Source organism: Anolis carolinensis, chromosome 3, assembly GCF_035594765.1.
Source record: "Anolis carolinensis isolate JA03-04 chromosome 3, rAnoCar3.1.pri, whole genome shotgun sequence".
Classification (NCBI taxonomy): domain Eukaryota; kingdom Metazoa; phylum Chordata; class Lepidosauria; order Squamata; family Dactyloidae; genus Anolis; species Anolis carolinensis.
The window spans coordinates 282,829,528-282,855,536 of record NC_085843.1 but is presented as its reverse complement, the minus strand read 5'-3'; the positions used below and the strand labels follow the sequence as shown (position 1 = coordinate 282,855,536).

Here is a 26,009-nt window from a genome sequence, read left to right as displayed (position 1 = left end):
TAGATTCTGGCAAGTAATTTTTCACCTATTCACAATGGCATCTAGGCCCTTTTCACAGTATGGCAACTTGAATTAGATTTCTGTAGGGTGCCTAGCAGTAGCAGAGACTGATTTAAAGCCTGTTTCTGAAAACTATGAGCTTATTTAGTTGTGCCGGGTCTTTTGAGCCAACTGAGACATCCATTTCACTCCTCACCATAACTATCTTGCAGCATTTATTTATTTAGTTCAGCTTATTTTAGCTAGCTCCGCTCAGTGCTTTTGTCTTTGCCTGAAAAAGAAACTTACTTAAGCTGTTGGCTGGGAGCCTGAAGAAAAGAAAAGCTAATTTAACTGCTGTAAGAGAGATGATTTTGCTGGAATTTTGCAAACAGCAACTGAGAGTGAATCCTGTAAACTGGACAGTGTTCTGCATCTGATGTTCCACTTAGTTTCATTTAGTTCTGAACTAAAATTTCCATTGATTGTCCCGTTCTTTCTAGCCCATCCTTACTTTCATGCTAACTTTAAAGAGTTTAGCAGATTGTATAAAGTCAAATGAAGTTCCATGTACTTTAGGTTTCCAAGTTTGAGGTTCCGAATTTATCATTAATTGTTTAGTTAGGTTGTTGTTGCTGTGGTGCAACTTCAGGCAAACCTGTCATGGAATTTTCTTGGCAAGGTTTCTTCAGAGGAAGATTGTCCTTGGCTCCCTCTGGGACTGAAAGAGTATCATTTACTCAAGGTTGCTCAGTGGGTTGCCATGGCTGAGTGGAAGACATTTAAGCACTGGCCTCCAGATTTGTAGTCCAACTTTGTAGTCCACTGTGCCCCCCAGACTCTATGTTGCTAGGTGAGCATATTTATGTAATTTAGGTGTGTGTATATTCATACATACACACGAACAGTCATACAGTCAACCCCCCCCCCTGCAATCACTGAGGTCAGGGACACAAGATTCCGGTGGAAGTGAAAAAATGTGAATTAAGAAGTGCCTTTTTTTCCCTGCAAAAACTCTTCTCTATCAATGTCAAGGTATTGCAGTATGGAATTGCACTGAAGGACTTAGCGATACCAAGAGGTGTACTCTCTAGAAATTTCCAGGTCATCTAGCATGACTAGTAGAGGTTGATCATAGAGTTGCACCAGAGAACCTAGGGATTCCTAAAGATAATGTTTTAATCAAATCTGCAAAAGACAAAGCCACAGATGTGGAGGGAGGCTGTATATATAAATAAAATTGGTGAAATAAGTACAATCAGGAGCAGCTGATTTTGGATAGGATTGAACCATACATTACTCCTGTGGAGAGGGGTGAGATACACCAACTGTGGGTTGATCCAATCACTTCTTCAGATGCAGAAAATCTATGGGGTTTTGGGGTGACCCTGTGGGTGGGACATCCCTCTTCACCAGTTTAGTTTGGGTTGCTTCCTTCTCTACATCAGCACATTTTGGCCTGGCTCTGTTCACAATTTTTCACATTTGTTTATTGCTTTCCACACATTTCTGCCATCACTATGTCACATTGAAGCAAGCTTCAATCCACAAGAGGAAAATACTAGTATTTCATATTGGAAGAATTTTATGAGTTGAAAATTACTGTGAAGTCAGTGAAAATCTGACTTGCATTTTACTGGAGAGAAAAAGAAAAGCCTATTAAAAACCCGTTTTTCCTTATAAGGGCCACTGTTCATGCTTGCCTGCTTGTGGAGCAGCAATCAGAGCACTGTTCAGCTTTGCAGATCCACTCACTTGGCTTTACTTTTTCAGTCAGAGCCTCTGTTTTCTTTTTTTAGTTTCTGTTTTGACTTATTTTCCTGGACTGTAATGCAGAATAGTATTTCCAGGATGTGTTTGAAAAGCTTGTCCATTCTAATATGTGGTATTCATGAAAGATATCTGGCATGTTGGATTATAACCACATTGTAATTTTAAATGCTATATGTTCCTTCAGATTGCAGTTCTAAAAATACTTAGTTATGACTTCATTGCTTTCAGCTTAGAATATTGAAGGAAGCACTATAATCAAAACTGTTACGCCTCAGAATATCTGCATCAAGATGAGTAAAGCAAGGCATGATGATGCTACTACAGCTTCAAATGATTGCACTTTGAATTCTGTTGTGCTAATTGGATTAAAGTTAATGTTTTAACCATTGTAAATAGGGCATATACTCACCGAACTCCTGATGCTTTACTTAATAGTAAATAGTTTTAAATTCTTCTTACGTGTGCTATAAGGCGATAGGAAGACTATCACATTTTGCTTCTCAGGTGATATATGATGCAAGCATTTGAACTTAATGAACTGAAATAGGTTTTCTTAATGTATCAACTAAGAATCTTGTTTTTTAAATTATCAGCTTGTAATAGTTCTTTATCTTTTAAATATGACAGACACTTGCTTAACTGCATTTTGGCTGTGGGAGAGATTATATCCTTCTAAGGGAAAGAATCTAAGTACATCTCAATGTTCACAAGACCGTAGAAGTTGCTGAGCTCTGACCCAGATTATCTTTCGTTTGTGATGTTTATTTTTAGATCTTACACTCTTATCATCTATAATGTAGGTAATTTTTCCAGAGGGAGGATATATTTAATTCACAGTGCCTTTCAGGATTTTTGTTTATCCTTGCAGCAACTGTGTGAAAGAGGTCATTTCTCAATTTTGTAAATGGCAAACTGATAGGTGAGGACAGAGAAAGAAGGCAGTGAACAAGCCATTGCCTGGAGCACATCCAGCTCCAGTTAAAGCTGGATTTTGAACTTTTCTCATGCAGCTTCAGCTACCAGGAGACCGGGGGGGGGGGGGGGGGAGTTTCTTTATGTTAAGAGACCTTTCTGATGTTATAAATGTACTGGATACTTCTGTATGGAGGATTTGAAAATAAATAACACTGAATAACATATAGCACTAAAAGCTAACTTCTAACACATGTTCTATGACATGTCAAGGGCATTTCATACCAATACCATAAAAATGTGGAACTTTCTTCTATAAGAGGTGGAATAAAATGTGCTATAATGTATTTTTTTAAAATTAGATAACAGTTTATATTTTTATTTTGTTGGCTGGGTTTGCCCTTTGGGTGCATCCATTTGATCCTCCCTGGGAAAGGACAAGTTCAGTGCTCCATCCGATTTTACAAGGGACAGCTTTCATAGTAATATGCATATCTGGATTGATGCCATTTGGGTTAAGAAATATGGAAAGAGTTAAGCATTTCTTTTAAAGGAAGATTTGTGGTCAGGAGGAGTGGTATTGTTTTGCAGGAGGATTAAATCTTGTGGTTTTAAAATAAACCCAGGTCAAAAGATATTTCTGCCATGATCAGCAAGGAGGAAGGCATGAGATCATTCTACTCTCCTGTTCAGGAAATCCTCCAAGTTTGGAACTAGGCAGTATTTATTACAAAGGACATTATTTCAATGCCTTCAACACCAAAGAGGAAGACAAAGTCATATCAAGTGCTTCCCTCGTTGAGTCCGAAGGAGAGAGTGAGAAAATCATGTTTCCAAGTCAATTAGAGTTTGTCCTTAAATTTACTCTGATGACAGGATCCCAAAATTTATCATTTTGTAGGTCAGTAGAAGCAGTGGTCTTTGTAACTTTGCCAGTCTACAAGCTATTAACTAGCAGTCCACAACAGGCTTCCAAGAAACTGTGCAAGTGAAATAATATAATAATAATAATAATAATAATAATAATAATAATAATAATAATAATAATAATATGTCGTAAATATCATTCCAGTCCATGACACAATGGGAAAGAAAAGATTGCACGGAAATATCAGGTAGTTTGAAAACTGCTGCTGTAGAATAGCTCATACTGATTGATAGTTTTGCTTTGTTTTGTTAACAGACGTGTTAGATGCCATAAATATCTTTTGCAGTTTCTTTTAACTTCTAAAAGGATTACGTATTCAAAGGTGTAAATTGTTGTTCAAAAAAAAAAGGACAGCTGTTTCGGACATGTGGATTTGGTTAGTAGATCTAGGAAAGAGAAGAAGCAGGACAAATGATGAAGCGTTAAATTGTTTACTTTTATAATACTGGACCTCTTATTTCATCAGTGTGCATGGGCTTTTTTAAGAGAGCTTTGTGACCAAGAAATAGGTCTCAGTTCACCAGGACTTACTATGGGCATAGATAACTAAGAAGGATGGTGGGATGAAAAGTGGAGACAAGAAACCAAGGAGAATTTTAATGTCGTCTATCTACTATATAGTTGTGTGTCTTCAAGTCGTTTCTGACTAATTGTGAGCCTAAGGCTGTCCTGTGTTGGGTTTTCCTAGGTTGAGCCTGTGTTACTTGCCCTAGGTCACCTAGTGCATTTTCGTGCCTGAGTATTATGTCTAGGAAGGAAAAATGAGATGACAAACACAGAATGTGTGAATCCTGCCTTGGTAGCAGTGCATGTGAAAATAATCAGAGGTCTTTGTAGACCACGGGATGAACATGAATCAGCCGCATGATGAGGGAATCAGGAAATCTGGTACTGTTCTAGCATGCATCCCCAGAATGATCAAGTGAAGTATCCTGATCAAGTGAAGTAATTGGTTGTTCTTGTTGGGGGCCTTCAAATTGTTTCCAACTTCTGGCAATCTTATTATGACACTATTGCTGGGTTTTCTTGACAAAATCTTTTCAAGGAAGCAAGGAGGGTTTGCTTTAGCCTTTCACTGAGGCCATTTGATTCGTCCAAAGACCTGCAGTCGGTTTCCATCGCTGAGGTAGAACTCGATCCCTTGGGATCCCTTCTGACCCTGAATCCCAGATTCTGGTCATAAGGTTGCGTGACCAGGCTTACTGCTGCAACAAATGGATATAGTGCATGCCACCGTTGTAGGTGTTTACAAGACTTCTGCTACCATACACCTGAGATACCAGATCAGTACAAATCAGCTTAATTCCAGTAGTATCACATGTACAGCTATATGATGTTCTTTCTGTGATTAATGCTGCTTCTTTCTGAACTCTCCTGCTTGCTATCAATAGAACCCCCTTCTGCCAGCCCCAATCAGGCAGGGAATTCCCACTTCTCTGCTAAGTCTACATAAGGTATTTCTGTCTTCCAGGTATTTCTGTGTTAAAGAGGATTTTATGCTGTTGCTGCATGCTCATACAAAGGCTGTGCACATATGAGCTGTTACATTCCTTTTTTGTAATTGCTTTCTGCTGTTGCTCATGGTTCTCTGAAATATTTTTTTCCTGCCATCCTCCCCATAGTTTAGAAAACATGTGAAACTATTTTTAAAAACTGACTGTCACAGTTAAATATTGTTGTTTTGATGAAAAGAATATGGTTTTGAAGGGGTTTGGCAGTTGGCTTAGATAGTCTACTACATTGAGTCACTCTTATTATCCTTCTTGGCTGCCATTTGCAAAGTACTGATTTCTTAGCCACATACATCCTGTTTGTCTTCCATTCTGTGGTGGATTGTACTCCGTTTGTTTCACTGCATCCAGCCTCACTCTCTGTTTTGCCTCTCTTTCAGATTTGTCACGGAACAGACTCTCAGAGTTGCCTGCAGAAGCTTGCCTTTTTGTCTCCCTCGAGAGCCTTAATCTGTACCAGAATTGCATTCGCTATATTCCAGAAGCCATTCTCAACCTGCAGTCATTAACATTTTTGAATATCAGGTAACCACACATGATACTTGTTTCATCCTATATTATGTGGTTCTTTGCTCATCAGGCTGGAAAAAGTTGCCCCATAAAAACGCTGCACTGTCGCAAGGAAAATAGATGTGAGAAAGACAAGCCATACCTTCCATTTTGAGCATTCAAGGCTCATTTTCAGGGGCTACATTCAAATAAAAAACATTGGCTGTGATTCAAGGAGTTGTTTCAGTGAGGCATGACGTTCCAGGTTTCCTGTTCTGACACCATCTCCTTTTCAGGCCATTGTTGTTGTCATTGTTTTTGTTGTTGTTGTTGGAGTGTGATGTATCAGGAACTACAGCTGGGTGGATGTGCTTGATAAAGCCAGAGATGTAGCATTTAGAGTTCTTTTCCATATTCATTTAAGGGATTGTCAGCTTATGGTGCAGTAGAAATGTGAATTTCTGCTGATTTCATAGTAATGCGCCCTGTCTTGTTACTTGTGTGTTCTGTAGTGCTCTGTATTATTTCAAGAAACATTGTACAATGTTTGTGTAGCCAAGTTAATGAAAACAATGTAAAAATAAGTAATAGTTTGCTTTGGCACTCAGGCTGGGCCTATTCAGTTGTGCCTGGCTTCCTTTGGGGTTTTTTTTTCACAATGAGTCAGAGGACAACTTCCTCTTTTTGAAAATATGTATTGCATGCTGCCATTGACGCTAGGCAACCTACTGCTCGAAGAGAGGGTTTTTAGCCGGAAGTTCTTATCATTTTCATTAAAAAGAGTAGCTTTTTCTTTTCTTTTGGCAGCATTACAGATTTAGCCATTTTCCTTCAATGGAAGATTATATCTTGTGGGTGGGCTATTCTTTTCTCTTAATTCCAATGCCATGGCTATTAAAACCTCTATATCTCAATTAGAGAACCGCACCCAGCTGCCCCCTGGTGCCAAAGCACAGAGGCAATAGGGCGGCCATTGTGACTTTGGCCCCATTGTGTAACATGCTGCACAGCATGGAAAGGGGCCAGAAGATAGAACAAATGCCAAAGAGAACTCAGAGCTCAGAATCAGAAAGAGCATGATCTAGCTTCTCCACTTACACCATTTCAAGCAAAGGCTGGATGGGCATCTATTGAAAGGACATTGCTTTTGTCTTTCTGCATAGACTGAATGGTCCTTGTAATCTCTGGGGTTTTATGGGTGCATCTTCACTGTAGAATTATTGCACTTTGATGTAGCTTTAATTTTCATGGCTCAATGCTATGGAATCATAGGGTTTTGTAGTTTTACAAGATGTTTAGCCTCCTCTGTCCAAGTGTGTGATGCCTCGCTAAGCTAGAAATACCATGATTCCATAGCATTGCACTAAGGAATTTAAAAATGGTCTCAAACTGCATTAATTCTACAGTGTAGATGCACCCTTTGTTCACAGTGTAATCAGAAGGTCAGGTTGGGAGAAGAGAACAAGTCTTAAGTGACTTGACGGCTCTTGGACCATGTCTGCACTGGAAAACTCCTGTATTTCTTTCCACTGCTTTTGATCTTGTTATACATCATCCATCCTTGGCTTCACTGTTGTTGGAATTATTCTTTGGCATTACAGATTTCTTTAGCTGCCGAAATATTTTTCTCTGAAGTGGCTCCTGAAGAAGACATCTTTTCTTAGCCTTTCAATGACCCCCTCCCCAGAGCCTTGGTTTGTTTGATAAGGCCAGAGCAGTGGATTCTGATAACAAAGAAGCCTGCCGTGTCTTTTTCTCAGAAGTTCACTTTTTTAGTGGCGTTCACATCGACCGCACACACACAGACACACACACAAATAACACCTCTTTCCATTAAGAAAATATTCTGTGTCTTCTATAATGTTGGCATGATGCTAAGGACTCATTTTCAAAAACTAATTTGCTTTTCCACAAGCTCCCATAGTGCTCTGGAGTTGATTTTGCTGTTCTTCTGTCCTGATTTCAGATTCAATTTCTGTTCTTCGAAGGATTTATAAAGAAAGGTTTCTATCTACCAGTGTTTCAAACAATTAATCAACAGGCTCTTCACTTTTTCAGGATCCCCATGACAGAGGAAAAAAGAGAATTTTAAAAAATACATTTTTAAAATCTGAGTGATCACTTCTCAAGCAATCTCTAGGTACTTCCATGCTATTCTTTGATCAGCTTTGGTAGCAGAGGTTGTAGTGGGTTGACACTTGGCCCCTAGCCCACAACTGCTTTAAATGGTACAGATAAGCTTGGTTATCTTATCAAAAGAATTCTGTGTCAAAGCATGAGCAACAATAATGCTCCTATAATATACTGGAATTATAAAAAACACCACTAAATTCACTCATGCAAAACTGGGGAGCAATTCATAAATTAAATTATTAAATTTAAAAAAGCATTTAAATTTATTGAAATGTGCAACTATCAATTATAAGTATAAAAAGAAACATTTTCCTTACATGAATATAATGAAGTATTCAACTGTTACCTGAAATGACATTGTTAACTCATTGTTGTGCATTTAATTACTTAGTGCTAGCAAATTGATTTTAAGAGTACAGTAGTTTCTCCACATTTCCTGGGGTTTGAGTACAGGATCCCTATGAAATTGTAAAAACCACAAATAAAAAGCCACGTTTTAAAAAAGCTTGAGAACATTTCTCTAGGGATGTCTGTGTCTTCTAGTGTGATTCCACTGGAAGTTGACTATGGAGTTGTGCTTGAAGTTGACTGGAAAAGACTTACTTGAGACTTTCACTGAAGGTCTGAGAGATCCCCAAAGAGACTATATTCATGAAATTCATAAATAGTCAAATCTTGCAAAATTTAAGCATAGAAATGTTAAAGCCAGTTGTATTTTCAAACCTGGGCATCATACAAATCAGGAACAAAATGTTTTGCAACCTATCTTTTGATTCACAAGTTACCAAATGATCACTTGATGCAACCTAGAACCTGTTGGTTAAGGCCCTGCGATTCTTGGCATCAGAATCCTAAATGCTGGATTCTTTGATCTCTATCAGCAGCATCTTTTGAACATCTTGAAGGAGTCTAGAATATGGTTTAAGAGTTAGAGCTCAAGTGTTGCTTCCTGGGTGCCTTTGTAAAGGCTCCCTTCTCAATGGCATCACTCTATGATCACATTTATACTAGTCAAGGGTATTGTCCTAATTCCATCCATGAGAAGCTGGAGTTTATTTTCTAAGATACTCATTTGTATTCATATGACAAAATGAAACCAAATGTCCATAAAATTGTCCATGTCTGTTTCATTTCTTCAGTTCTGAACTCTTGGTTTTAATTTCTCAACTAAGGCTATGCCCAATATTTTTGTGTAACATATAGAGGCGTCCTGTGAGTTTTCTTTAGCATGCTGTAACTTGTCTGGCTGTTAACTGCAAGCAAGAAATGAGGCGTTCATGTTGTCTGTGGAAGTCCAGGCCTGAGAAAATGTTTGGTCATTCAAGGTTCAGGGACTGTTGCATATTTTGATTTGTTATCTCATACATTTCTTGAAACACTTTTCTTTAAAATGCTGAAAGTACTGAGCAATTCCACCACATATGGAAATATGGCTATTTCAAGTAACATGTCTTTTGCATTCATTTTAAAAGTTTGTTAGATTGTTTTCAGATGTTTATTGCATGCAGTATGAAATCTGTCTTCTGGGCATGAAATCTGTCTTCTGGGCATGAAACCTGTTTGATCAGCTTTAATGCAGCTAACTTACGAATTTATTAAGTCATAATGCCACGATTTAGATGACTCTGTTGACTGTTTAATGTATCAATGATACTGGCCTATAAGATTCAAATTTAAGAGGGTTTTCGCTTTTAAAATGTTTTAGGGTTTTTTTCTACCACTGCCAAGATATCATCAAGCAAATCACAAAGCTTTAATATCAGTATTTCTTATAAAAATCATCAGTAAAACTATGAAAACCTGATTTTTTTCATTCTCCCAGTTGCATAATTTATTTTTCTATTTTAGATAGGGGAATGTACATGTTTTGACAGTTTTCAGAGATCTTAGGAATTTGCAAGTTACAGATGGTGCATCTACACTGCGGAATTAATGCAGTTTGACTCCATTGTAACTGCCATGGCTTAATGCTTTGGAATCCTAGCAGCTGTAGTTTGATGAGGTACCAGCACTCTCTGAGAAAAAAAAACTAAAAACCTTATAAAACTAAAACTCCCATAATTTCATAGCATCGAGTCATGGTGTCAAACTGCATTAATTCTACAGTGTATATGCACTCTTGAGATACTGACTAACCTTTTAGATGAGAAGAAAGTCTCTTGAATCTCATTTTTTGAAGTATTTCCTAAAATGTGCTCCTATCTCTTTTGTGCCCCAGATTTGACCTCCCTCTTCGGTTTTCATCAGAGGTATTGCTGACTGTGGTTTCTTCTCTGTTAAAGCATGTGCTAACAATTTAAGATTTTTATTCATAGTACTTTTGTTTTAAGTACAGCAAATGAGGTTGATATTTTATTAATTTCTAAGCATTTCAGTTCTGTTCCTTTTGCATACAAGTTGCTTATAAATTTTGGTTTCTCCTTGTCTTTTGTGGCGCTTTCCTAATTTCACAGTTTCTACAGTTTAATTTATTAGTGATTTTTTTAATAGTTGAAGTCTCGCTAATGCATATACCTCTGATCATCGCTTTGATGGCATCCCAGATACTTGCTTTGGACATTGCAGTAGCTCATTGAGATTAAAATATTGTCAAGGACAGAACGCCACAAGATTCAAAGTAACAGAGTTTATTAGATTACAGAACTCAAAAATGCCCGTAAAAACACAAGGGCCAGGCAGTTTTTGCCTTTAGGAGCAAAAAGGGACAAAAGTAAATGTTCAAAAGATAAACCGGATTAAACCGGAGTTTAATCCGGGTAAAAACAAACTGCTTGCTTCAGCCTAGGTATTAACAGAACGAAAGCCAAGGAACAAAAGATACAAAGAATGCAACTAATTGGCAGCAGATTCCTCTCTGCTGCCAGCACTGTGCTTAGAGTAACTTGCGTCGCTCCCACACACACACAGTAGACAGGATCTCCAACACGAGCAATTCAGCCAAGGATTGTAGAAGTAGAGTAGACCAGTTCCGTTCCGTAGATCAAAGCCAGAAGCAGACGTTTGTAGTTTTTCCAAGTCCAAGAAGGGGGGAAGACAAGCCGTGGTCAGTTCAGTCCGGGTTCTCAAAGCAGGAGATGGCGTCCGTCAGAAAGACGACGGAAGGTCAAGCTAATAAGAGTAAGCACAGGTTTGCACAAACAAATGCCCACACAATCCCTCCCGCCGTCTGACCCTGGATTCCAATCAACTTACGTCTCAGCACAGGAAAGTACACAAGTCTTCAGGGAAGCGTCCCACACACACACGGATCCCAAGCGTTTGCCCAGATTACCTTGCCTGACGCAATTTGCAATTGCTCCCAAGCCCCATTTTATGCCAGTTACAAATCTTCATCACTGTCAGCTGTCCTCCTTAACCCGGGCGTTTCCTCATCACTTTCCTCGTCAGAGCTGGAACACCTCTGACTACGCCCAACAGCATCTCCAGCTGTGGATCCCGTCCCATCCCTCCAGCTAAGCCATGGGTCTAATCCTGAAGGTCCCCATTCATCTTCTGCCCCATCATGGCCAGTGGCCCCCAATTCCTCCCTTACCCGAGTCCAATCCATCTCATCCTCCTCTGAGCTAACCAGCCCCTCCTCCATTCTCTCCGTAAACCCTTCGAAAGATTCTTCGTCAGATGGTGCTGCAAATATGTCTCGCAGTCTTTTTCTCTCTCGCTCCTCGAGAGTATCTGACTCCCGAGGAGTCTTACGCCCACGTCTGTCAGTAACAGAGCCATGAGGCTCAATCATAACACTATCCCCTCTCACAAAGGCCTCCTCCCCCGATGGCGGAGAAGTGGCAGTGATACCCTCCGCTATAGCACCACGACGACTAGAGGTATCAAGTTTCAACAGCGAACGATGAAAGACTGGATGGACCTTTAAACTAGACGGTAAACGCAAACGAAACGCAACGGAAGAAATCTTTTTAACGATAGGAAAGGGACCCAAATACCGAGGCGCAAACTTTCCCCCAGCCTGTTTAATATGTTTGGAAGATAACCACACCAAATCCCCTTCTTCCAACTCCTCCCCTGCCTGCCTGTGGCGGTCAGCCTGAGTCTTCTGCGTTGCCTTAGCTTCCAACAGTAAGCGACGGGCAACATCATGCAATGCAGCCATTTCCGTAGAGCGGTACACAGGGTCCGAAGAGACCACATTGGTCGACGGCGCCACACCTCCCCGTGGGTGAAAACCATAAGTTAGCTCAAACGGCGTATGCTGACTAGATGTGTGCACCGCATTGTTGTAAGCAAATTCCGCCACCGGTAGCCACTTCACCCAAGCCGTGGGTTGATCTAAACAAAAACAACGCAGGTATTGCTCTAAGAGCCCATTAACCCGTTCCGACTGTCCATCCGTTTGCGGATGAAAGGCTGAAGAAACGTTTAACTTAGTCCCCAAGCACTCATGGAAATGTTTCCAAAAGCGTGACACAAATTGCGGAGCCCTATCTGAAATAATCACCTCGGGTGCTCCGTGCAAACGATAGATGTGCTTAGTAAATAGTAGGGCCAACGTAGGGGCCGCCGGAATGGTTGAACAAGGAATAAAATGAGCCAGTTTACTAAATAAATCCACCACCACCCAAATACAAGTATAACCCCCAGACTTAGGCAAATCTGAAATGAAATCCATGGAAATGATTTGCCATGGCCTGTCCGGAACAGGTAAAGACGACAACAACCCTCTAGGGCGCCCAACAGGCGTCTTACTCTGCTGGCAAACGGCGCAGCTGTCACAAAAGCGCAGAATGTCTTGCCGCATCTTTGGCCACCAATAGCTCCTGGTAATGAGCTGCACGGTCTTGAATCTGCCAAAGTGCCCAGCCATGGGTTCGTCATGGTGGGCTCTAATCACCTCCAACCTGAGGGCCCCCACTGGTACGTAGACCTGCCCCCTGCGTACCAATACTCCGTCTTGATCTTGTAGATGCGGCAGTATGGTACGGTTACCTGCTGAGAGCAGCATCAGTTGCTCCTGTGTCCACACATCATCCCTCTGAGCCTCAAGGATCTGGTCATGTAACCCGAGCTCATTATCTACAACACACAGAGAGGCAGTAGGCAAGATGGTCTGACATACAACCTGCTCATTAGTCTTAAACTCCGGCTTGCGGGATAAAGCATCGGCCCGCAAGTTTGCCTTCCCCTCTACGAACTGCACCTTGAAGTTAAACCTGGAGAAAAACAAAGCCCATCGGATTTGACGCTGGTTTAACTTCTTTGCTGTTTGCAAGTGCTCTAAATTCTTGTGATCAGATCTGACCACGATCTGGTGCCGTGCCCCTTCAAGCCAGTGCCGCCACACCTCAAACGCCACCTTAATCGCCAACAACTCCTTCTCCCATATGGTATAGTTCTGCTCGAAGGGTGTTAGTTGCCGCGAGTAAAATCCACAGGGACGCAAGGTCCCTGAGGAATCCTTCTGAGACAATACAGCCCCCAACGCGTAGCTAGAAGCGTCCGCTTCTACCACGAACGGTTTGTCAACATCAGGATGGGTTAGTATGTTGTCCGATTGAAAACTAGACTTAAGTTGTAGAAACGCCTCGTGAGCTTCCCGCCCCCACACAAATGGCTGTTTCTTGCGCAGAAGCTGCGTCAAAGGTACCGTGAGCTTTGCAAAATTCGGAATAAACTCCCGGTAGTAATTAGCGAAACCTAAGAACCTTTGTACATCCTTCTTAGTTTTCAGCTCCTGCCATGAGTTGACGGCGTCAACCTTATGTGGGTCCATTTTAAGTTCCCTACCTGACACTACATGACCTAGGAACTCCACTTCAGGCACATGAAAGACGCATTTGGAAGCCTTGGCGAAAAGCCCATTAGCCCGCAGTCGGTGCAGAACCTGCTTGACATGTTGACGATGTTCTTTCTCGTCCTTAGAAAAAATCAAGATATCATCCAAATAAATCACTAAAAATTGGTCAATTAGGTCCCTGAACACATCGTTCATGAACCTCTGGAAGACCGCAGGAGCATTACAAAGCCCAAAAGGCATGACTCGGAACTCGTGGCATCCGAAACACGTGTTAAATGCCGTCTTCCATTCATCCCCTTCCCGTATACGGATTAAGTTATAGGCCCCCCGCAGGTCAAGCTTGGTAAAGACCTTAGCCCCTTGCACCCTTGATAACAGTTCCGAGATTAAAGGGAGCGGGTACCTATCCCGAATGGTGTATTTGTTTAGGATCCGATAGTCGCAGACCAGCCTAAGTTCCCCAGTCTTTTTGGCTACAAAGAATACTGGTGCCGCAGTTGGAGAACTAGATGGGCGAATAAACCCCTTGGCTAAATTTTCATCTAAAAACTCCCGCAAAGCTTGCCTTTCCGGTACAGTCAAGGCATACAGCCTCCCTGCTGGCAGTTTCGCACCTTCTGCCAACTTGATGGCGCAATCATATGGCCTGTGCGGTGGTAATTTGTCCGCTTCTCTTTTACAAAATACATCAGAGAACTCCCCATACTCAGCAGGCACTCCCTCCATATCAGCATGAGTAACGTTTAAAGTGCAACAATCCTGCCTCTTTAAGATCACTTTACGTGTTGCCCAATCCACTTGTGGGTTTACTACAGCTAGCCAATCCATCCCCAGGATCACATCATATCGAGGCAAGCTCGTAATATCCCACACAAACGTTCCCGTTACTCCCTGCACCTCCCACGTTACTGCTGAGGTTTCCTGGTTAACCACCCCAGTCTCCAGCAGTCTCCCATCTGCTCCCTCCACCCACACGTCGCATGCCTTGCGCACTCTAGGAATGCCATGCTTCTTAGCAAACTCAATATCTACATAGGAGACCGTAGCTCCTGAGTCCAGCAGTGCCAGAGTAGAAACAAGTTCCCTTCCCCCAACAGATAATGTAATGGGTACGAAAACATGCTTCCTCCCCTCAGTTGACTGCTTGAGGAGCCCTAGTGCGTTGGACTCACGTCGCACTAGGGCTGGCCTTTTCCCGAAAGCTGGGAAGGTTTCACATTACAATTTTTGGCAAAATGCCCAGCATTCCCACAGTACAAACACAAGCCCAGCTGCCTCCTACGGCTCTTTTCCTCTGTAGACAGTTTTTTAAAGACCCCAAGCTCCATGGGCTCTTCCCCCATCACCACAGGTGCCCTGGTTACATGCATGGGTGGCGCACACATTGCTTTTGAGTGTTTACGAGCCTCGAACCTTGCGTCTAAACGCAGCACCTTAGCTACTAAGGCGTCCCAGCTTTCAGCCGGCTCCAAGCGTGCTAATTCATCCTGGAGCATATCACTTAACCCGGCAGTAAATAAAAGCATGAATGCATTTTCCCCCCAATCCAGCTGGTGGCGATACAGGTTAAACTTATTTAAGTAATCCAAAACAGTCCCCTTTCCCTGTTTCAACCGATACAGGGCCCACCCAGCGTTCTCCGTGCGGAGAGGATCCCCAAAAGTATCAGTTAACAATTTTTTGAAATTATTCAAATTGTCCTTGACTGGGTCATTTCCCAAAATTAAATTAGTGGCCCATTGTCCTGCGGAACCGGTCAACAAACTCAAAATAAAAGCCACCTTACTAGTGTCAGTAGGAAAAGCATGAGCACTGAGCTGAGAAAAATAAAGCTCCACTTGTGCCAAAAAGGTTGGCAACTTGCACCTGGTTCCGTCAAAGCGTTCAGGAGTCAAAACATGTCCTTTCACAGCAAAAGCTGTTTGGCTTACGGTAAAGGCCGTTTGCAATTGGTCTACTTTGGCTCTTAACTCATCCATCGTCTTCCTGACGGGTTTATTGCTGCAATAAACTTTTTATGGGCGTCAGGCAATCTGTCAAGGACAGAACGCCACAAGATTCAAAGTAACAGAGTTTATTAGATTACAGAACTCAAAAATGCCCGTAAAAACACAAGGGCCAGGCAGTTTTTGCCTTTAGGAGCAAAAAGGGACAAAAGTAAATGTTCAAAAGATAAACCGGATTAAACCGGAGTTTAATCCGGGTAAAAACAAACTGCTTGCTTCAGCCTAGGTATTAACAGAACGAAAGCCAAGGAACAAAAGATACAAAGAATGCAACTAATTGGCAGCAGATTCCTCTCTGCTGCCAGCACTGTGCTTAGAGTAACTTGCGTCGCTCCCACACACACACAGTAGACAGGATCTCCAACACGAGCAATTCAGCCAAGGATTGTAGAAGTAGAGTAGACCAGTTCCGTTCCGTAGATCAAAGCCAGAAGCAGACGTTTGTAGTTTTTCCAAGTCCAAGAAGGGGGGAAGACAAGCCGTGGTCAGTTCAGTCCGGGTTCTCAAAGCAGGAGATGGCGTCCGTCAGAAAGACGACGGAAGGTCAAGCTAATAAGAGTAAGCACAGGTTTGCACAAACAAATGCCCACACAATCCCTCCCGCCGTCTGACCCTGGATTCCAATCAACTTACGTCTCAGCACAGGAAAGTACACAAGTCTTCAGGGAAGCGTCCCACACACACACGGATCCCAAGCGTTTGCCCAGATTACCTTGCCTGACGCAATTTGCAATTGCTCCCAAGCCCCATTTTATGCCAGTTACAAATCTTCATCACTGTCAGCTGTCCTCCTTAACCCGGGCGTTTCCTCATCACTTTCCTCGTCAGAGCTGGAACACCTCTGACTACGCCCAACAGCATCTCCAGCTGTGGATCCCGTCCCATCCCTCCAGCTAAGCCATGGGTCTAATCCTGAAGGTCCCCATTCATCTTCTGCCCCATCATGGCCAGTGGCCCCCAATTCCTCCCTTACCCGAGTCCAATCCATCTCATCCTCCTCTGAGCTAACCAGCCCCTCCTCCATTCTCTCCGTAAACCCTTCGAAAGATTCTTCGTCAGATGGTGCTGCAAATATGTCTCGCAGTCTTTTTCTCTCTCGCTCCTCGAGAGTATCTGACTCCCGAGGAGTCTTACGCCCACGTCTGTCAGTAACAGAGCCATGAGGCTCAATCATAACAAATATTGAGTAATTTCATGTCTTATTTTATTGACACTGGAGGTGTGTATAAATGAGGTGGTATTCTCCATACTGGAGTATATGGTCTCTCTGTTGGTTCTTTGAGTACTAAGAATATTGTTGAATGAGCTGAAATAGTTTGTTGCCCGGTTTCAGTTCCCATTATGTCCAAAGCAAGGGATGCTGATCTAAAGACATAATTCAATCTTGCATAAATGTGATGTCTTGGAGATTAGTAAGTAATTATAATCTTTTTCACTTGAGCTGATGAATCATCATGAGTCCACTATATTGTATTTCAGTATGGGATTCTTCATTGTACGGGTGGGAATATGCTTGCCATGTTTTATCAATATGTTTTTAGCCATTTTGTAATCTGCTAATGTGCTTAGGTCACGCATAGAATCATAGTGACTGCTCTCTGAATGTATCTAGTTTGTTGAGCAACTCCATGAGAAAATAACATGCCTGCTCTTAGGTCCATAAACAGAGGTGAGAGTGTAAATAGAGCAACTTGTTTTTCCTTTTAGAAATATAAAATGCTTATACGGGCCAATTTTACCTCCAAGATTGGAAATAGGAATAGAAGAAGCAATTAATTTCTTTCTCTATAAAAAAATCAGTACTGGCAAATGCATTGGGGGAGCTTTTGTGTGGCCTGGTATAGAGATTAAATGTTCTTAAAATATTGCATTTACTCTTTGTTATGACATAAACAGATTTGAAATGTGAGTGAATAAATATATTGCTCTATTCTTCAGTATTTTGGGATTTAATTGAATCTAGTTAAGATGAGTAGCAAATTGCCATGGCTTCCCTCCCTAAGGTAAAAGACTGGACACTTCACCAAAGAATTGTGGGCCACAGTTGTTGAGCTTATGTGGTGTTCCTATGCTTTGCTATGATTGTGGTTTTGTTCTCATCCAACCATTTGAATTGATAATGTTTCATCTCCTATTCTGAGTATTGTTGTTTTTGCTTTCCCCTTCTTCCCAAATAGCCGGAACCAGCTCTCGACTCTGCCGGTTCACATGTGCAGCCTACCCTTGAAAGTTTTGATAGCAAGCAATAATAAACTGGTCTCCCTACCTGAAGAAATTGGACAGCTTAGACATCTGATGGAGCTTGTAAGTGTATTACTAGTCCAGCGTGTAATTTCTTAATTCTTTCAGCCTTTATAGATGGAGCATCAGCTTTCTGCCCAATCTGATTAATGCTAGACAGATGTCCTTTATTGTTGGTGCCACCTAGCCGGGGAGGGGTGAAAAATACTGTTGTCCATATGTTCAGTAATCAGGATAAGAATTTACTCCAAATATCTTGATATAGTTGAAGGTTATCCATGCCTGTGTTCCACAAACCCTGATTCAAATACAGTAGCCGAATGTTATTGATGTACACTGCTTTCAGAGCATGGCATAGTGCTTTCCTCAGTCCTCCTTAAAGTAGTTGGGAGAGGTGCCAGACTTTTGTTGACTTAGCTTGGTGTTATGGTCGGTTGCTAAAGTAAGTGATGAATTTGTTTAAAAAGCAAGATGTTGACTCTCTGAGGAGAGCCAGAACACAATTTTGATTGAGCCCACTTCATCCTCTTGACAGAATCATTAGAATCTTTTTTTTAGTGGAAGTCTGTGGATGTCATTCTTCAGTATGTGAAGGTAGTGGGTAAATGTACAGTGTGTTTTACAGTTGAATGCCAGAGGGGAACACCCCTGATATGAAAGTTGCCCTAGTAACATCTGTGGATTACCCCAGATTACTTTTTAGAGGATATTTGATTTTATGCGACCACTATTATATAGAACCTTCAGAGATTTAATTCCATGGGTTTATTGAAGAGATGTTGGGAATTACGTCTGTTGGGTTAGATGAACCACTGGACTAACACAGTGATAGATTTTGTTGAAACGACAACTCTGCATTTCCTCTGTTGTTTCAGAAAATAGATTAGAATCTGGAAGCATGACAGTATTTTATGGTTTGTTCATACATAGGCTGGAAGTGAAGATATAGCTAAACGACTGCTGATTTATTGTTGGAATTTTCAGGAATTCTCTGATGCTTTGTTTTTAGGTTTATTTTAAAGTTTGTGTAAGATGAACTTTGAAGTTTAATATTACAGAAATATACAACAATATTGCAATACATACATATATAATCTTAATGTGTGTTTCTTTGTGTGGTCTTTTTTCCAGATTATATCACTAGTAGGGTGTTAGCATTTTGGTAGCTGTTTTCTTACTGTTTTGAATATGCATGGAAACAAAATTATTAATCCATTACCCTTCTGACTCACAATTTTCCTACTCATAGATTAGTGTAATTCAGCAGAACTGCAAGAGTTTTTAGTAATTTGGGGGATGTATCCGAAAACGATGCCACTTGCACCTTGTTACTTACCTCTATACAAAGATATTTTTGAAGAAGTAAGCAAATACTAGATACTTTAGCCAATGCTTCGCCAGTCTAAATAAATGGAACTTAGTTTGTGCTGACTCAAAGCACAGTTCCTTCTATTTTGACTGGTGGCGGCAGCATTTCAGAACGAGGCTTTTTCCAGCTCTGTTTCCTGTTCTTCTGTGAACTCAAGACAGAACTGGGCCATTATAAATTGTTGTTAGCCTTCTCCAAAGCAGAGGATAACCCTGCCTCATTACTTCACAGGCCAGGAGCCTAAGTTGTCAAAATGCTGTTTTCATACAAAGCTATACTACAGAAAACAAAGCAAAATGTCTTAAAGCAACAGATCCCTCCTCTTCTCTCTTTCCCAGGATGTGAGCTGTAATGAAATACAGACAGTTCCATCACAGATCGGTAACCTGGATTCTCTGCGGGACTTGAACCTCAGAAGAAACCACTTGGTACATTTACCTGAAGGTAAGAAATGTAAGGGAGAAAGGTGGACTGCATTTATTTTCAAGCGCACGGTGTTACATATGAATGCCTTGTTTCTTTTCCCACCAGTTGACTGACTCCAGCATTTTTTCCTTTACATGTGTGGTCTACAGAGCTTGCAGAGCTGCCTTTGATCCGCTTAGATTTCTCCTGCAATAAAATCACAACAATCCCAGTTTGCTACAGGAACCTCAGGCACTTACAGACAATCACCCTAGATAATAACCCACTCCAGTCACCCCCTGCACAGGTAATGTATCATTAAATGAATATAACATTAAGCATACATTTTCTCTTAAAGTGTGAAAAAAGTCAGACACATTTTCCTTTTTTAGAATAATTTACTAATACTTTCATAACTCGTATTATTATGAAAATATATAGGTGTGTATTTTATAGACAACTTGCTTAAGGAAAGCTTTCATTCTGACAAATCTCAGATGGCTGGATGGCGATCTGTCGGGGGTGGTTTGAATGTGACTTTCCTGCTTCTTGGCAGGGGATTGGACTGGATGGCTCATGAGGTCTCTTCCAACCCTGATTCTATGATTCTGAAGAAGCTGGCCATGATTACAGTGTTTAAGTCTTGGGATGGCGAAATTCAAAAATTGTAATGTATTTTTGGTTTTGTTGTGACTGATACTTAATGTTTCTGTCTGCACGTGGATAAATTTTGCAGAGAAAACAAGGCAATCCACTGCTGTCATTCCATATGGATGAAACTGTTCATGTATGCATCTACTTTGTATGTGCCAGTGTTTGAATTTCTGCAGTTAGTCAAAATAAGATGAGACAAAATAATAGCAGAGAATGAGATGGCCAAATTGAGAACACAGCAAGAAGCAGGGAATACAGTGGAAGATGGCGTCGTATGTAGTTTGGAGAAGCTATGTATAAGAATTAGATCCATAGGTGGGGCAAGCTGGGAAGTCTTTGAAAGCTTAGTGTTTTCTAATTAGATAGAATAAAAAACAATGATGTTGGTGTGTTGGAATTCTATCAGAAGATTCTTGACAGCATTAGGCAGACCTTCCCCTCAGAGAACACAGGCAACCAACCTTTCCTGTACAAGTGGTAGAAGCTTTTATGCAAACTCTGCTCTGCACTGCAGGCAGTGTATTAGTTGATTGTAAACTGCTTTATGGTACAGGAATTAGCATAATGGAAATATTGACTTTATTTTAAAATAAGGGAGAAAGAAAAGGTAAAACTGGGCAAACATGCCAGAAACCTCTAGTAAAATCCTGGAAGCCATGAGTGGTGAGTTGGGGAGAAGGGGCTCTAGAGAAGAGGCCAAAGATGAGGGGAATAGCACTTTAGTTATTTTTGTGAGCTTTTTCTCACAAGTATGTGCTTTAAGAATTGGCTCTCACTATTAAAATATAAGTATATGGTCATTACTACTAACTGCTTAATAATTTTTGGAGATGCAGCTTCATGTTTACCTTAATGTTTTTCAAACATCCTTGACAGCTTTCCTGTTTTCCTTCTAGATATGCATAAAAGGAAAAGTCCACATATTTAAGTATTTGAATATGGAAGCATGCAAAGTGGCACCAGATCTTCCAGATTACGACAGACGGCCAATAGGCTTTGGTTCCTGGTAATTATGCATAGATTTGATATCTGTTGATTTTAAGAACCCTTTGGAAAATGTTTAAATCTTTGTTTTATATATTATATTAGTGAGTTCTTTGTTATAGCATGAGGACATGTCTAGTTAATGTTGCTCTGTGTCTTTAATCTTTTGTACAGGGTTATATAATGGCTGTGGTTGGACCACAGGTGTAAATGCCTCATTTCCTATCATTGGACTGTGTTGTTCTTGGCATGTTCTCCTGTTGGCTTAGCCTAGTAACATACATCCTGACACAGTCAGCCGCAATACAAGTTGCTAAATTAAGGCGATAGGTACTAAGAGTGCAGTTTGTGTTTCTGTTATGTAGAGCTAAGTGATGCAAGGTCTGGATAAAAAGGGGAACTTGCCCAATCAGCCAAAAAGGTCCTTGTCTGGTCTGGGCCCCACATCTGAGAACATGTTTCGCTCTGAGGTCATGATAGGCATTTTCTGGGGCATTCTTTGGTTTTTCCCTCGGTTTTTTTCTGCGTGGATGGTGGTGTGTGTGTGTGTGGAGAGAGAGAGAAAGAGAGAAAGAGAAAATGAGAATGAATAGAAGCCACGTTGGGGAAAATATTTTTAGTCCATCAGCTTTGCCCAATACATTTCCCCTGTATGCTTACTTCACCACTCACTCTCCTCTCCTGCTTACTTCTCCCCTCCTCCTCTTTCTCCAAGTCAAGGCATGGTGCAGCTTCAACAAATCCACTTTTCCAGAGGCACACAAGAAAGTTGAGGGGGGGCTGCCTTCATTGTAGCCACTGTGTTAGACTCTTGAAAAAAATCTGTTATAGGTTTTTGGGAAGAGAACCTGTATTTCCTGGTTGTGAATGGAATGTATGATGATGCCTTGCTTTCTCTTTCTCCATCTGTTACGTTTCTGTAAATATCTGATTGTAATGCCAAACAGAGAAGAAAACAACATGGCCCACAGTATTTTAAATTTTTCTAATGATTCACACACACATTCACATTCTCTCAATGTTCAATATGTAGATCTTCTTCCTAGGTGCAGCCACCTCCTAACCCCCAGCTGTTGACAATCCTTGGCTTAGCATGATAGCCAAACCTAGCAAAAGACCATTCTTGATAGGATAGTTGGATTCAGACATCCCATTGAACAAGCCTTGGATGAAAGGATTGTGATTTGTTTGTCTGCCCTAGTTTACAGCAGTAGCTCTTAACCAACATGTTCATAGCAAGCCACACTTCTTTAGAATTCTGTTTTTTGTTGTGATATTGAAATTCATCTAGGAAATTGAACATAAAAGTAAACTTTAAAGCCAAAAGAACAAATGAAAAGGCATCCTTGTTTCATGTCATGTCATTTCCACTTTTCTGTAATTATCTTTATATCTTGTATTTATAGTAAACTAGCCAAATGATGTATAGTTAGATAATAGATAAAAGCATTAACACTTAACATATATATCAGTCATTAAACAAACAGGAGTAGATTTAAACAGATTAGCATTTAAAAATATTTTATAAACCAGCTATGCCCACCCCATAATAAAAAGTGCCATGTAGATCAAATACATCAAGCTGTATGCTTATAGTTGTATAATTCATGCTTTTTAGTAGTACTGGGAAAAGGTCATGAATTCTGTAGAAAGAACAGCTTAGGGAAGCCTTGTTCCGGTTACTATCTGGTCACTATAGAAATTAGAAATGTTCACCTTTGGAGAGACTTTACCAGCTGTCTTGCTTTCAGACCTGCCTTACAGCTATTTGGAAATTGCCATGTGTCCTTCAGCTTTTGTATAGTGAAATTCACACAAACTTATTTGTGTGGCCACAGAGACAGTCCCTCTGATAAATCAAATGTGTATATTTGTCATCAGCACCATTGCAAAGTAGAAAGCTCTAATGGTGCACATACATACAGAGGAGTATTGAGGTGGGCCCTCTGTGATCAAAATAAATAGAAATGAGATTTGTTTGATGTCGTATGACTTAAATATACAATGCTATAGCAACCTCTGGAAGTCGGAAACAACTCGAAGGCACAAAATAACATTATAGCAGCAGCAATGTTTGCAACTCACTCTGTGTCAATAGTATTTTGTGGAGAGCTGCCCTGCTAAGCCAGCAGTAGAGCCTTGTGTTGTGTGTAAACATGGTGCCCTATAAGTAACAGTATTAATTGCCAACTTCGGAGCCCTTTCCCAAGAGGGAAGAAGGCACTTTCTGATTCGTAAAGCAAGTGACAACCCGCCATGGAGTGACCTGCTATTTATTAGCCATGCCTGGCCGGAGCCATCTGCTTGCTGCATTGCCCACTTGCCCATTGTGGCTGTCTTGATGCCGTTTTCCCTGGGGCACCAAGGGCCCGTTACACAGTCAACCCTTTGTTAAATGCTCATTTGCAGCGGGTCAGATGAGTCTCTTTCTATGTTGCTGCTGTCTGTGGCTGTTCCAAATACAGTGTCTGGGTTGCTCCTGGTATTGAACTGTTTTGTCACTTATTTATATGTAGAGAGACTGCTGGATCCATACACTCTGCTCTGTGTCCTCTCATTTGATTCCTGATAGAATACATGCAATGCCTGCATCTTATGATGGCAGTAAAATATTCATTTTTAATGGCTAAAAGCTATAAGCAGCCTCCATGGAGTCTGAGATGAAATACACTTGAATATTTTTGTAAAGTATTAATGCAGGACACTGAAGAGATTTGTTTTCCATATTGAGTGCAGTCAGCCTGTTCCCGTCTGGATTGGCTTTTTTTTTTTTAATAAATCACCTTTTTTAATTTTATTCTATTTTTTTTCTTTTTCAGTCTATGTTATTCTTAATATGTTTCAAAACAAATTTTAATTAAAAAATAGTTTTGCATAACTTACCACCTTCATTGAACATTTGAGTTGAAAGGGTGCTGCAGGAACTTTGTTAAATAAATAATCTGAATAAAGCTATGATGTTTGGCTGTTATGTTGATAGAACCAATGGAAGCCTATTGCTTTGACTATTTCCAAACTGGGTATTATTTTAATTTGTTTGTAGGCCAGAAAGCTAAAGCATCTAAAAAATAGAATCTTTGCTAGGGTAAGGACCTTTCAAAAATATTCCAAGGATTAAAGTAGACTGAGGGAAGAAAACATAAAATGAAGTTTACTGAAGACATGTTGAACTAAAAATGCAGCACATGTATTTGAGAATATTTGTGGTTTTAAAGCAAACTTCTAATTAGAAGGTTTAAAATCCAACCAATATCCGTTTTAGAGAACTTTGTGACTTCCAAAACATTGAGTTCTCTGACACCATCTTTCTCTAACCCAAATTTAGTCAGTGTCAAGACCCAGGCTACAGAACACCAATAACCATGTGCAGAGGCCAGATTCTATCTAATATCTTTATTAAAGGAATATATAAAGTCAATAAAAACAAGTGAAGAATATAGTTCAGAAGTAGACCTTTCAGGAAAGGTCAAATATAGTCCAGGAAAATAATGTCCAATATGTGATATTAGAGTCCAAAGTTATAATCCATTTACCGAAACACACACTTTGCCAAGCAATAGTGTGGGGAGATGACAAGGTCCTTTAGTCCATTGAAACTTGATAACAAGGCTGGAAAACAAACTCGATTCTTGGCTAGAACAAGACTTGAAACAGGGCAAACAGGAAGCAAGAACAAGGTCCGTGGCGAGGTCCGCGACAATACTTGAAACAAGGCAGGCTCGTAACTGGGGTTACGAAGTCCACACACGATCTCACTCCTCAAGCTGACAAGTTGACTCCGCAAGGTTTCCTTTGCGGCAAAACACCTAAATAGGGTCTCATTTCCCGCCAGAAGAACACTTTCTCTGGAGAACGAGAAGTGAAACCCAACTCCGTCCAGATGCATGACTCCTTAGAATTTCCCAAGGGAAGCAGACCTAAGCAGCTAATTGTTTGGCTGCGATTCTGAGACTCCGGCGATTAGCCTCCCTAGCTCCTCTATCTCTATTATAATTGTCCTTTCTGGAAAACAGGGGAGAATTCTGCCCAAGGCCTGTTTGACTGACTTCTTGAGGGCAAACATCCTCCAGGTGCAGGGGCTCCGATTCTGGCTGAACCGGTGGAAATCCCATGTTTTCCTCCTCGTCTGCCACAATAGTACTAGGAACGGAACTACAAGGCCCATGAGACATCACAGTCAGAACTTATTGTTTTGCCTCTAAATAAAACAATACTTTACCAATACAAATAGTATCTTTTAGATGCTTCTGGGGGAAATACAGAAAGTATTCTTCCTTTGGAAGGTATTTTAATTCACTTGTATCCCAATGTTAATTTTCTCCCAGGAAGATCAAAAATGGCCTTTAAAAGTTCCTGTTTTAATGCTTTAGTCCCAGACTTGTGCAGATTATGGGTACAATATAGGTACATTTGAAACTAGGACAGGATTTTAAAAGGTATAATAAAAGGAGTGTAGGAAAGATATAGATCTTGTTTTGCTGAAAGAGGTACATATTGAGTATCCCTTTTCTAAAATGCTTAGGACAAAAAAATGTTTTGGATGTTGGATTTTTCTGGATTTTGGATTCTTCCAGATATACAAAATGAGATATCTTGAGATGAAACACAAGTCTAAACATGAAATTCATTTATGTTTCAAATGCACCTTATACATATAGTCTAAAGGTAATTTTATATGCAATATTTGTAATAGTTTTGTGAATGGAACAAACATGGTGTATGTTGAACTATCAAAAAGCAAAGGTTTTAATTTCAGCCACACATAGGGACCATTTTGGAGCATTTTGGATTTTGAATTTCCAAATGAGAGATCCTCCACCTATATGTTTGCTGAGGTGGTTTGCTGTACTGTTCGGCAACACTTCAATGCTTTGGTACA

General features: G+C 40.6%; 1 protein-coding gene across 6 annotated transcripts in view; it reads left to right on the top strand.

Annotated features, from left to right (window-relative positions):
* lrch3 (leucine rich repeats and calponin homology domain containing 3) overlaps positions 1-26,009 on the top strand; it is a 108,494-nt gene that overhangs the window by 28,044 nt on the left and 54,441 nt on the right. For all 6 annotated transcript variants that reach the window (XM_008120009.3, XM_062976895.1, XM_062976894.1 and 3 more), the window contains exons 2-6: positions 5,484-5,628; positions 17,655-17,781; positions 19,426-19,531; positions 19,663-19,799; positions 21,043-21,152. In XM_008120009.3, coding sequence (XP_008118216.2) covers positions 5,484-5,628; positions 17,655-17,781; positions 19,426-19,531; positions 19,663-19,799; positions 21,043-21,152 — 625 coding nt within the window. The remainder of the gene's footprint in view (positions 1-5,483; positions 5,629-17,654; positions 17,782-19,425; positions 19,532-19,662; positions 19,800-21,042; positions 21,153-26,009) is intronic.